General features: G+C 31.3%; 1 protein-coding gene across 3 annotated transcripts in view; it reads right to left on the bottom strand.

Annotated features, from left to right (window-relative positions):
- LOC148613366 (contactin-5-like) overlaps positions 1-11,879 on the bottom strand; it is a 46,024-nt gene extending 34,145 nt beyond the window's left edge. For 2 of the 3 annotated variants that reach the window (XM_088586774.1, XM_088586776.1), the window contains exons 1-2: positions 11,717-11,879; positions 5,517-5,660 (exon numbers count right to left, since the gene is read on the bottom strand). In XM_088586774.1, coding sequence (XP_088442900.1) covers positions 5,517-5,660; positions 11,717-11,801 — 229 coding nt within the window. In that variant the 5' untranslated portion in view covers positions 11,802-11,879. Of the gene's footprint in view, positions 1-5,516; positions 5,661-7,252; positions 7,379-11,716 lie in introns of those variants that run through there. The other variant, XM_088586775.1, reaches the window with a different exon arrangement.
- Positions 11,880-13,242: the final 1,363 nt, after the last annotated feature.

Here is a 13,242-nt window from a genome sequence, read left to right as displayed (position 1 = left end):
AAAAAATGGCTTCTGGAGCAGGTTTATGTTGCTATAAGATTGAAGTTATCACTACAAAAGTTTTATGGTCGTCATCATGAACTCGTGGATCGTTACGGAGTATCCATCTGCGCCATGAAAACTTGTTCTTTGTTGTGTATGTCTGTTTCCCATGTCTGGTCTTTGTCCCTGGATTACATTCTTGTGATTACCGCTATAACCTTGGTTCCCTTGATTACTCTTTGACGTGAAAGAATAGATTTGTCAAATTCGGATAGTGACATACCTAAAATGAAATCAAATAGTAAGTAACAGCATAATCTTTCACTTAGACGTGACATTGAGTCAGTAATATTTACAATAAAACAACTGAAACTAGTTACACTATCAAAGTACGGGTGATAATGTGCCACTTGGGGTGTAAGATGAGAAAAGCAAAGTAGTAGATAACAGCAGCGCTAAGATTGTCATAAAAGGCTACTAAATAGTGCTCAGTACCCTAGCTGGCGGCTAGGGCGCTCTGCCCAAAGAGCAACTGTGATGTGTGCCCCAGGTGGTGGAATGGGGTACTCCTGGCGTGTTACATGCTGGGGTTGTCAGGCTATAATACGGAAAACATGACCGCAAACCATAGTGGTGCACCGTGTTGGGAAATATACCACGTTCCTCGCACGTTAAAGAACCCTACTGTGGTATTCTCCTGGAGTAGGAACCATAGGGCTCCGCCACAGGAGGCTAAATTGCCCGACCCTACCCACCCCTCTCTATTTCCAGTGGCAATCAAAATTTATCGACCCCATAGTCCTTTTGTCCCATCCCTTTTTCATTTCATCATCATTTCTTTTTCATTTTATCATCAATTTCATGTTCATCGTTTGAATATAGCTGAAATATTGCTGTTCCGACGTTAAACCCCAACAAAAAAAACACACAAAATTACTGAAATTATAAAGGTCTTGCAGAGCAAAGTGAAAAATAAAATAGCGAATAACCTTTCATTTTGTAAAGTTTCGAAAACAATATCTACACAAAGTGGTACATGTAATAGAGATATTAGTTCAGGAATAAGCTGCACGTGCTTTGATTTTTGTTTCTTTGTTGAGGCCAGGATGTGCCTGAGCAATTTGTCGGAGAAGGAATCACTCGAGCACATTGAAATCTATTGAGTAGGGTTTCATATGTTTGTTTTTTATGTAGCTAGTGAAATTGTATTAGAATCATGCCTGTGTGCAAATAGTGTCTGTTAAACATTCCACTTTTTATTGAACCGAGTATCATGAATTGAATAATTCTATATAAACATGTGATCAACATAAATCTTTCAGTAAGTAGCAAGCATTTAATATCTGACTGTTTCGCACATTCTAAAGATGTGAGACGCTCTTTCCTCGGTAACCATTTTTTGACATAATATGGATTAATGTGGTGCATACTCAATTCACCATCTACCTTTATGTATCTTTTTATTATAGTAGGACGGCAGGTTATCTATTTTTGAGAATTTAATGCACCGGAATGTATATATAGATGGAAAGCTTATTTCAAGCCCTATCGAAATATCGATGTCGCACGCATCGAGTGTGGTATCGTCTCTAACAAAATGGGGTCAAACGTTAATCATGATTTTTAATAAAAAATGTTGTACAATTTTTGTATGACTTATATTCCTTTGTTAGTAAGAAAAATACCAAACTTTTTATATCAGATCAGCTCTAATTTCATCTCATACAAGAATTTCTAGCTATATTTAAGACAAACTAGAAAATAGTGCCGTCCCTAGCAGTTTTTGGTAAACTTTCAAATTTAGCAGTCCGAAATGGAAGACCGACCTTGATCTTTGAGGTATCGGAATTTAAATCTAGAAACTAAATATTTAAAAAGCACATTCTTTTATTTATATTTTTAATACCTAACATTTGCAGTAAAATATCGAATTTTCCCATTTGGTCCATTTCTCCATTAGTTCAAATAGAAGTTCCCATTTCGTTCATTTTCCCCATAAGTTTAAATACAAATTCCCATTTGGTTCATCTGTGAATATTTCGCACATTTGCAAAAATAACCATATGATATTAAACAAAACTGTTTAGTACCCCTATGATTTTATATAATCATTCATATAATCTCCATTCATGACAAAATTTAAAAAAAACTCAAAAGAACACCACAGAACAAGTCTATAATTTCTTTTTGTACTGGCTAGAACAGAAACTACCAGTTTAGTTTTGAGAAACGAAAAGAATGTATTTAGTATGAAAAAAAAGACAATACCAATAATGCAATAAATGCAACTCAAATAAAATGGCAGAAACAACACTTCGTTATCTGCCAAAGTTGATTTTATTACACATAACAAAACACTGTATTATTGTATCATAATTGATTTAGTTTTTTACACCATATCGCCGATATTAGTCTTAAACATGCTGTGTAAGCCAAAAGAAATAGGCAAAAGACATTCATTTTATTGTATAGTGGTACCAGTTTTTGAAAGGTCATGAAATACGCAAAAAAACCTGCACCACCAAGACACTTTTTCTGATCAATTTGTTTATTTGTGTAAGCAACGAGTTTTTTCTCTGTTTGGAAAGCGTATTAGCCATATCCTTTCACAGACCTGTTATGAAAGTACTATTTGTAATTATATAGGAAAGAAAGGGACTTCGGAGAGGTTGGATGTTTGTGAAGACATCAAAAGATAAGTAATATAGATATGAATACTTGTTGCTTGGGTGTGAGTCAACATGATAAATATGAATATTTAAATGTTGTCAATCTAAGTCCTAGTTAGTTTGGCAATACGTGTTTAGTTCATGTTCCATTTGAGTCTTATGATAATGCCGAATGGCGTTTGCTACATGTAGCATCAAGTGAAACAACAATATTACGATTTCAACCTGACAAAGGTCTGAAAATCATTACTATGGTTTTTGAATGCTGTGTAAAGCTTTCGTTTGTTGAGGTACAAATGCATTTCACGATCGGCATGAGCGGCAGAGTATTTTTGAATTACTAAGACTCCTTGTTTCCTTGTTTATAGATTAAATGAATAGATAACATTCGATATTATGGTATATTATACAGTTATGCATGCAAATAAAAATTTGTGATACATGATGTCATTTTAGCCCTGATTTAATATATTTGGAATCCCTGTTCTTCACGGGTTACAAACAAATGTATTATAGGGAAAGGGGGGTTCCCCAGAAAAACAGATGAACTGAGAAACATAACAATAACATCAGTTTTCTTCTTAAACCACCAACATAGTACCATAATTAAACGACCTTGAAGTCAGATATTCGAAATCAATTGGATCTCCGCATAAGAATGAGTTTTGTGGATATAAAGGAAATGTAGGTTGAAATAAAAATGTTTTTTTCGGATCTATACAATTAATGCTATCTTGATCTTTGAAATAAATAAGAAACAAATAATTTTCTTTGTTTTATGTATTCCTTTTCAAATGTTGAGGCACACTTCTTCTGTAGTTAAACCCTGATCCAATCCCCTCTTTGTATATGCCTTAATGTTTTATTGACTAAGATTTGTTATAAGCCCCATTAAAATCATCTTTCAAATCTACTAGTCTTAGTACTATATGTCAAATGTCTATGCATATTTACTATTACAATCTGGAATTAAAACGTATCATACTCAGATTTGGTCCGAGTCTTATAAATGTCACTTGAATAAAAATAAGGGAATATCAAAATAAGAACACGCACATAGAATTCTATCGAAGATTTCTTGCAAACTTAGCAAAGCAAACCCAGCAGAATAAACAATACACAACATTAGCAAAATGCAACAACACCAGACTAAGCGTACTAGTTATTGATTGGCGGCCACAACATGCGATAGATTATACACGGAGCACGTGAAATTCCGCATTTACATCTGTATTAGGTAGCCTTTACCGCCGATATTTACCTTTTTGTTTCTTAATTAAAAATACTTCTTGTCGTTACACAAAATTGACAGTTAATTAATAAGGTACCTAGTTACAAAATCTATACATTTAAACCCACTATGGTCGATAGACATGCAATTAATGGAAATACAATTGATGAAACTTGGTACAAAAATACGGTTTGCAAAATTACGTCAACATTTTCTGCATGACAATATTTCAATCAAAATTACCGCTTTATGTAATCTTTAATGCTTTCTTTGAAAGACGTAAGCAGCTTTTTTCATGTTTTCATAATCAAAATTGACTTTTTAACATCCTGTACTTGTGGGGAAAAACAGGGCACTCTCACAAAACGCAAAATTTCACAAATTGTGACCACAATACGTTTGTACGACAATTATTATTTTAAAGTAGAATGAATTTCCTATAAAAATGATACCAAAAATAGTCGTATTATATTTCGGTACTTTAAACTTCGTAATTTTAAACCTCTGCTTTCCTACTATTAGCTAATTAAAGGCATTAAAACATATACGATCAACCAAACAGTTGATTAGTTAATAAGTCGTAAGTTCATGATCAATTTAAGATCAATTTGAGTCTAAGAGCAATATAAGTTTAACATTTACTTAGTTTCTAGATGTAGCTATTTACAGTTTACGAATACTTCTCTCTTCTGTGTTTTATGTCTGTAGTTAAATATGATGGATTTAGGAAATTATTGATATTAAATTAACTCCTAGAAAAACTGCATGTATTACATCAAATGTAAGATTAATAAATTTGGACTTTTTTATACCAAATACTTTAATGATACGGAGGTAACAAATCAATACAAAATCGTTTTTGTTTACACATTGTTCATGTTGTTGACTTAAGATCTAAATAAAAAGTATAGACATGTAGCTATATGCCACAAAATAAAATAATGATCCGGAAAACTATTTGCTCTCCATAACTACTAGATGCTTTCAAAAAAGATTTCTAAACAAGTACTATTTTTAAAAAAAAAGATAGCCGACGCAATAAAATTTTACTTCTAAGTTTCTATATTCCTTTCAAGAAAATAGCACATGACACACAATTTCGATACTGCTTTTTCGAACGCAAATTCAAATTTTCTATACCGTTTTTATGAACGCAACTAAGTCATCAGTAATCGCCAATCGGGAAACAGAATTGCTATCAGGTGACTTGCATTTACATAGAAGAGCGTGCTTAAGGTCAAAGGGTAAAAAGCAAACTATACCAAATGCGTCGTAAATATGATACAGTCTCTGCTAGGTAATTAAATTATAAATTCAGACCAAACAAGATATACGAGAACATAATTATAGAAATTAATAGAATAAGTACTTAATATTGCAATTTATGATCGCCATTAAATGTAGAAGGTGTCATCTTTTTTATAGAGTTCATAGAGTACTGTTTATTAAATTACAGTTTCATCAGTTCGATGGTGTTCTATGTTAAATGGCAGATTCGAGCATTGCACATAACGAATGTATAGCTGAGGCATTTTCTTATACTAAAATAGCCACAGTCATGGAAATTGAACCATTTCACAGATAAAATTCCAGTATGTTTTTAAAGTTTATCTTATATCAAATTTCTTACTTACTTGTTATACAGGAGCTTGTGCCATCCCAGACATACATCGTAGCAGAATTATCACAATGACATGAATCGTCTTTACATATAGTTTTGTCTATTGTACATTGGTCCGTTGTATAACATAATGTTCCGCTATCAGTTGTCTCACCCCCTAGAAGAATCAATGTAAAGTATTTATAGGAGATAAGAATAATAATGTAACAATGCAGTTTATTCTCAGTACATTTTAAGATGACTAATATTTCGGATTTTTAAAGTATGTTGAATGAGATACAATGAAAAGTGTTAGTCCTTTTAGGGAATACTATAGGCGAAGAACCAAAAGATGTAATTAAAAAATTACACACTATATAAAACTGAATGAATCATTCAATTATCGTAGAATTACAACCTTTGGTATAATGTTTATCAATTATCTAAGACCGCGAACATTTTATTGCTCGGACACATCCTGCTTTATATCTTTCAGACACATTGAGCTGAGTTTATTACGCATCAGCTCACAAAAATCAACATTCCGTAGTTAGGCATGGCCCGACAATCAAACATCTTCTTTTGACATCGCACAACCTATTCATTTTCTTATCTTCTAGAATCATATGCCTCGTTTTTGGGGAAGACACAGTGTCTAGCTTTTATAAATTCTTGTATGGACTGGCCAGATATCGAAACTATGACTTCCTGCATTTCACATCAGCAAACCTCCAAGAACAAATCAACATAGTGACAGCAAATTGATATTTGAGAAACACAGATTAAATGACATATAAAAGAAGTGAGAAAAGATTGAGAAAATCGATCTTTGTACTAATAAAAGAAAAACAATACTCATTTATATTGATCCAATTGCTATACAATTATTGTACAAAGACTTGAAGGTCTGCGTCGATCAAAATACCAAAAAGCAATTGAATGTTTTCCAGTTTGACATGGAAATTGTTGGGCGAATTTAGCACGGCAAATTGAGTATTTAATGGAATGAATATGCAATGAAAAACTAACAATGTGACAAGGTTTAAAGTAAAATTTTCCAAAAGGTGTTCATGTAAATTTCATTTTACTTGAAGCCATATGACTAATTAATTTTTTTTTGTTCAATATCCTACGGCAGATATTTCATGCATTTTAGGACGAAATAACTGACCAATCTAGCAGACCTTCCTACTTGACTGACATGCTGATTTTTTATTGTGTGGGCCCACCGAAACAACTGCCAACATTTCGGAATACAACCTCAATTGGACACAATAAGGCAAGTGGTCGTCACTATGAGAAACTATGGCTACCCGAGTTGAAATCGTTGGTGTCTGACAAGTGACGTAGGTGTGGGGTAGCTACTTATTAAAACTTAATTGTTTTTTGTTTTACTTATAACGTTATATTTTGTTTTCCTATCATAAAATTAATGTAAATAATTAACAAGTTTGCGGTTTACAAAAGATCAAAGTTTAAAAAATATATTTCCAAATTGCAGTCATCAATTATTTAATTCATATTTCAAAATTTTCCAATTGATACTTTAACGATTCTCTGCTGTCGGAAACGTTTGAAAGGCTGGAAGTATGCTGTTTGAGAAACTGACGGTTGAGAAAAAAAAATAAAGAATAAAAATAATCATCAAATCGATGCCATCAAAATGTTTGAATAACCATTGAATACGTTAGTTTCACGTAGATCTGAACGCAAACATTAATATTCTTTAATGGATTGAAAATGGTTACAGCTGTTTAAAACTTTAATTACCGCTTGTGTAATAGATGAGGGCACGTACAGCACTTCAATTATAAACACTTTCCCACTTATACCATATACATTTCCTGAATTTAGTAACGTTCCAAATCCCACGCCAACGAAGTACACAAAACACGCACACAAAACACGTGGCACAAAACACGATACACGAATGATCGTGTTTATCGAATGTACTCTGTTATTGGTATATTTCAGAATATAACTTGGGAAACGAAAATAATATTATAGATTGTGGTATATTGTGTAAGTCTGCTCTGAATCATCGTAATATATTGATTTAGTGCCACAGTGTACATGTTTTTTTTCAGTTATGTGTATTATACTTAAATACTTAAGTAAACACATATGTGAACAATAAATTGATAATGCTCATATATGTTTCATATAAAACAAAGTCCATTTTTACAATACCTGATGCAAAAACAATATCTCTTGTCTGAAAGTATAAATATACTGTGAATTTTCAAGTAACGAAGTATTTTTGACTGCTGTGATACCACTTATTTCCCCTGAATATGAACATTCTAACAAAAACCAGAGAAATCTTTTTTTGCGCCAATGTCTTCGCAGAAACTAAAACCTGAAGATTCAAATTCAGTTATTTAAATAAAATATAAAGTTTATCTCCAGTACCCGACGTGAATGGGAGAGATAGAGAGAATGCAACGAATTGGTGCAGTCATGTACTTATCCCTATAAAGAATATTTGCATTTTTCCTTTTACTACTACGCAATAAAAAATTTATACAACCAGTCATCATTGTCTACCTTTCCGTAAAATAGCCGTTTTTACTTATTAAAATGCATTCACTGTGAAATTAAATGTTTACTGCTACCTACAATATCCATAGGAGATTGTAACCACAAAATAAGAGGAAAAAAAGAAAATATAATTCAAATGTAACACACGCAGGATGCATCTGACTAAAACAAGAGACAACTTCCCTAAAAACAAAATCTAGACAAGAAAATATTCAAAAAGAAGACAAAACTTAATTGTTGACAACAGTTAGCATGACAGGACTGTTTGAGAACAATAATAGATAAGACCTCTCCTACTAAAACTACATGTAGGCGATTGAGCACAGATATTCACTCATGACCTCTGAGAATTGATATGTGCATGTACATACATGCACCTAATAAACGGTGCAGCAAAGTAATTCATCAGATAACAGTTTTTATATACAGTTTTTATATAACAGTTTTTTGTTTACTTTTGGCATATGTTCAAAAAGTTGAACACAGGATATGAAAGAAATGTTGGCAATTTCAAATTATTTGTAAGAAACTCTAGCGACAGAACTTTGAACACACAAACATGCTTTTATATATTACATACATCTTCTAAATTAATGATGCAAAATTGACATGTAGGGACATATTTGTTACATTTGGTATGTGTACATGGTTCTTGTACATGTATTGGATATATTTGTCTTGATAGCGAAAGCTAACTCGACAGAGCGTTTTAGATAGGACTGTTGGTGATCATTTCATCAACTAAATAGAAAAGTGCCTGGAGATCTTTTACCGCCAAACAAAGCAAATGCCTTTTGATATTCCTAAATTGAAAATAAGAATCAAGAGACAACAAAGTAGCGATTATTTTTTCTGCATTGGGATCTCTGACATTGACACTTACTGACTTACTTAAATCTTCCATACATTACCAAATTGAATAACCCAGAGCCTTCACCCACTTTGACTGTAAGTGAAAGTTTTCTTGTTCCCGTTTTATCAATTTTCTTGTATAGTCCTTTACGGCTTCCATAATATCTTGAAAGTTAGAACTCAAATCAACGGAGTATGGTTCACGGCATTTCCCACCCTCAAAAAGGCCCTTACGCAGAAATTCGTTTTCGGTGATGTTTAAATCTCCTGTTTTGATGTGAACGGCAGTACAATATTCAAACGGAGGTCTGCAAGAAAAGTCAAGTGATTTAGCCTTGAAGTCTTCAATATCGACTATTTCAGTGTATTCGTGTCTTAATCTTATCTTCTTCCATTACAAATTCATACATACATTTAAAAAAAAAAAATACTAAAAAAATTACATTACTTATTATTATTTTTTATTATGCTTTTGCGGTTATTTCAGTAGGCAGAATAAGGCCTTATTGGCCTTTATTCTTATCCACTGGATAACATAGTAAATATTAGGGAAATATGTATTTTTGTTGTTGTTATTAATCAAGTTTCGTTATCTCTTAAAAATAGATTGTTGAAGAATAGAGATTTTCCTTACCATGAACCAACTCTACAAAACATAGATCACTGAAACAGATTAAGCCTTAATATAAGCGATGTTTTAAATCATTATAAAACACTATGTAGATTATGTGGTAAATATTGACTATTTCATAAGCTTTTATAAACGGGCACAAATGATTTAAAATAAAGTAAAATGATGCTTATCTAATATTTCTTCTTATTTGAAAAAAAATGGGAGTCATCGAACTCTTTTTGTTGCAATAAGAGAAAGAAGAAAACTAATATTCCAATTTGATTCCCATAGAATATTTTACCTCGTATTATTACCCCTTGAAAAAAGATGATTTTAAATGTTGTTCTTTTAATATGAATTGTCTATTATTCAATTAAAAAATTACACAAAAGTGTTTCGTATAATTTAATAGAAAAAGCCCTCCAAAATACATACTTATTATGATATTGCAAGGTGAAAGAAAAAATAACAGTATTTCCAGAGGAGTTCGTAAACTAGAATTAATTTTCAAAGATCAAACAATGCTGTTTGCTTTGTGTGTGGGGGGGGGAGGGGGTAAAGGTATGTGTAAACATATCTTTTATAACTATCAAAAATATTTTTAAATAGTTTATCCTCTGTCATAATATATTTATAATAAAGATGATAGTATCAAATTAATAATCATTAACTGATGACAAACTGTTTAATATATCAACTGGCAAAGTCAAGAAGAAACAGGTAAAATAAATATATCCATTATAGTCCTGAATTTGCTAATCGATTTCAAAATTGGTTTAAATAGGTTAATTGATGCTTTGTGTTATATGTCATTTAATTATCATTTATTTTCATACTGCAAAATAACAGTGAATTAATTACGCAGCTAAACATTGAAATTGTTAAACTAGTACTATAATAAAATAAAACACTAATTACAATGTATTCATATTTAAATATTGAATGAAATATAAAGCGTACAATGAAAACCAGAGAAAACGATGTTTTTTATTGCCTTTGTTTTGTTTTAAAATCAACAATCAAATTGAATTGTTTATTTCTGACACGATTTTTAGCTTTTAGCAGAAGCATAACAATTTCAAACAATGAGTCGCTTTCGCTAGAAGTTGGAAATTCAGAACTTTACACAGGTAATGTTAAGTGCTAGTTCTGTCCGCCAAAACTCCGAAATCTTTTTAAATCGTAAATACTCAGACAAAAAAAATGAAAAATGACTTTGTACTTGCATATTCGAGATATGTATGAATTGTTCGCCATACCAATAAAACATTTGACTGGATTTTTTTCAGTTCAACCTCATGATTTCAACAATTTCATGAAATATGTAATACTTAATGGTCTTGTATAATAGAAATAGAAATTAGTTTGATTTTCCTGCTGAGTAATCCACTCTTGACCTAGTATGGAGCTAAAATAGTTGAGTAATGTTTTATGTTAAACTATTCTTTATCAAATCTGCAATTCAAAAATGTAAAAAACAACAACAGGTAAAAAATAATTGTAGTGGCATTACGTAATGATTATGGCCCTTACACATCAACTTTTTTTAACAGCATCAAAAATGTATAAAAACATATAAGATAAGTTTTATGGCTTTAAGGGTACCACAACTATACGTCATTTAACAAGAACTGTTGAGAATTGAAAACGTTGTTGATCTTGCGGACCAATTAGAATCAAATGAAATAAAAAAAAAATTCAAAGCATAAAACAAAGGGAAAAAGCACACTCTAAAAATAAAAAAACCCAAAACACAACGGAAACCCATTAAGCCCATTTTCGTATACTAAAAGAATTTTTTGTCGTGTTATTATCCGCAACTTACGCGTATATTTGTAATAACGCGAAACGTTTGGCTTGTTTATTATAAAAGAAGAAGAAAACGTATGATTTGTCCGCGTGTATTTTTACACTTACACTCTCTAATTTTTTTTTCAAGAATTTGTACTTTCACTTTTTTTTTAATTCGAGGTCGAATGAAGCGATATTAAACCGACATCCAATATTAAATATGATGAAATATCTTACTTCTTCATTCGAAGTTGCAATATTTTTGCGGTGTGGACAACATTTCGTTACATTTTCGGTAACTGAAAGGCGTCAAAAAGTACGAAATTAACAAAATATCTGAATTTTTTGTAAAATTCAGTCAATTATTTTCCTCTCTTACTGGATAAGGCCAAACCGAGCCTTAAACGTCTGTTCTTTTTGTTATTTTTTTCACTTACCTTCAATGTATCCTGAAAGATTGGAAAGAACAAGAATACAGTGGACGACAATTGCCAAATTCAGACATTCCTTCGTTTCATGCATGTTTTTGACACTTAAAATGCGTTTTACATCTCAAATACTTTCTGCTTTCAAGTTGTATTAATAATATATATGCAGTGACAAACAAATGGAATTTGTCATGCATTACGTGAGAATTCCAATATTTTATCAGATATGTGATATAGGAAGATAATTAACTTAACTGACAGTAAATAGCACGAGTTTCAATTTTTTACGATTTTATTGCCATTCTAATGGAAGATTTAAACACTCTGCCAACAGTTTAAATAAGGATTTATCGAAATAGTGTTTTTAAAGAAAACACACGTTAGAGTTTCTGGTTTAAAAAACGATAGTTTTCATTTGAAATATTCTTGATTTTTACAACTTCGACTAAATATTTTATCAGTGGTTTATTGAATTTTCTGTCGTAATTACATCAGTTCTCAAGTGAATTAACGTTTTATCTGATTACAGTTTTAATTATTTTTTCAACAAACAAAGCCCATTACTTACCTACCTTAATATACCGTGTTAAAAACATTTTTTAGCCGAACCTGTTTGGACTTTGCAATGTGTTAGGTGTTCATTTATCCAAGGATCAAATAACATTAAACTGATGTGAAGAGACAAGTTCAGAAACAAATTTCGAGTTATTAGAGTTTCGGTTTAGGGAGCTTTCTCTGTAGATCTGTAAATATCAAGAAATGTTATCAGAGTTTGTTTAGATGGGTTTCACTGTAGTTTAACAATACCACAATCTGATTTGCAGACAAAGCGAAACTGTTTAAGATTTTTAAACATTGATTTGTTTATATGTGAAAAAAATTCTTTGTAGACGTTATCAAATACATGTCCCTTATAATTTGTAATGGATAAAAATCTAGAAGTATGATTACTTATTTTAAAGGTATACATTTATAGAAGTGTTCGTCTTTCATTATGCCCTTCCTTCATACTGTTAAACAGAGGAGTACCCATCTCTTCTCTGCTACCTCTCTTACATTATTTAATGAAATTTAAATAAACGTTCACAGAATCTCTATTACATATTTCAATTATGCATCTATTATTTTAGATTTGTAGATTTAAATCCAATGCGATTATGATGCCTAAAGGTTAATGCCATAGAATTAGGGACTTTGATTATCAGTAATATGCATTTTAACTTTTTTCTACTTTGATATTGTATTCAAATAAATATACATGTTTCCTCCATATAGGTCCAGCATGTTAATTTAAAAAAATGAAAAAGGGTATATGCATGCAGTTGAAAACATTGAAGATTATTGAAAAGCATAGGATTTTGTTTATGGTCTTTAATTATATATATAAACATTCTCTATTATAAAGTCTAGAGAATTGCACACTGGTACCGGTAAAGATATAAATACATTATAATGAAACATATAATGAGTAAAATTTTCGTTAAATTAATGACCTTCTTCAGTGCCTCAAACAAACTGAGTTAATTGTCTGTGAA

This window comes from Perna viridis, chromosome 6, assembly GCF_037379345.1.
Source record: "Perna viridis isolate PV_CMFRI_1.1 ecotype Kerala chromosome 6, ASM3737934v1, whole genome shotgun sequence".
NCBI classification, from domain to species: Eukaryota; Metazoa; Mollusca; class Bivalvia; order Mytilida; family Mytilidae; genus Perna; species Perna viridis.
Note: the sequence above shows the minus strand (reverse complement) of the source record. Positions and strands in the feature narration are given on the sequence as shown.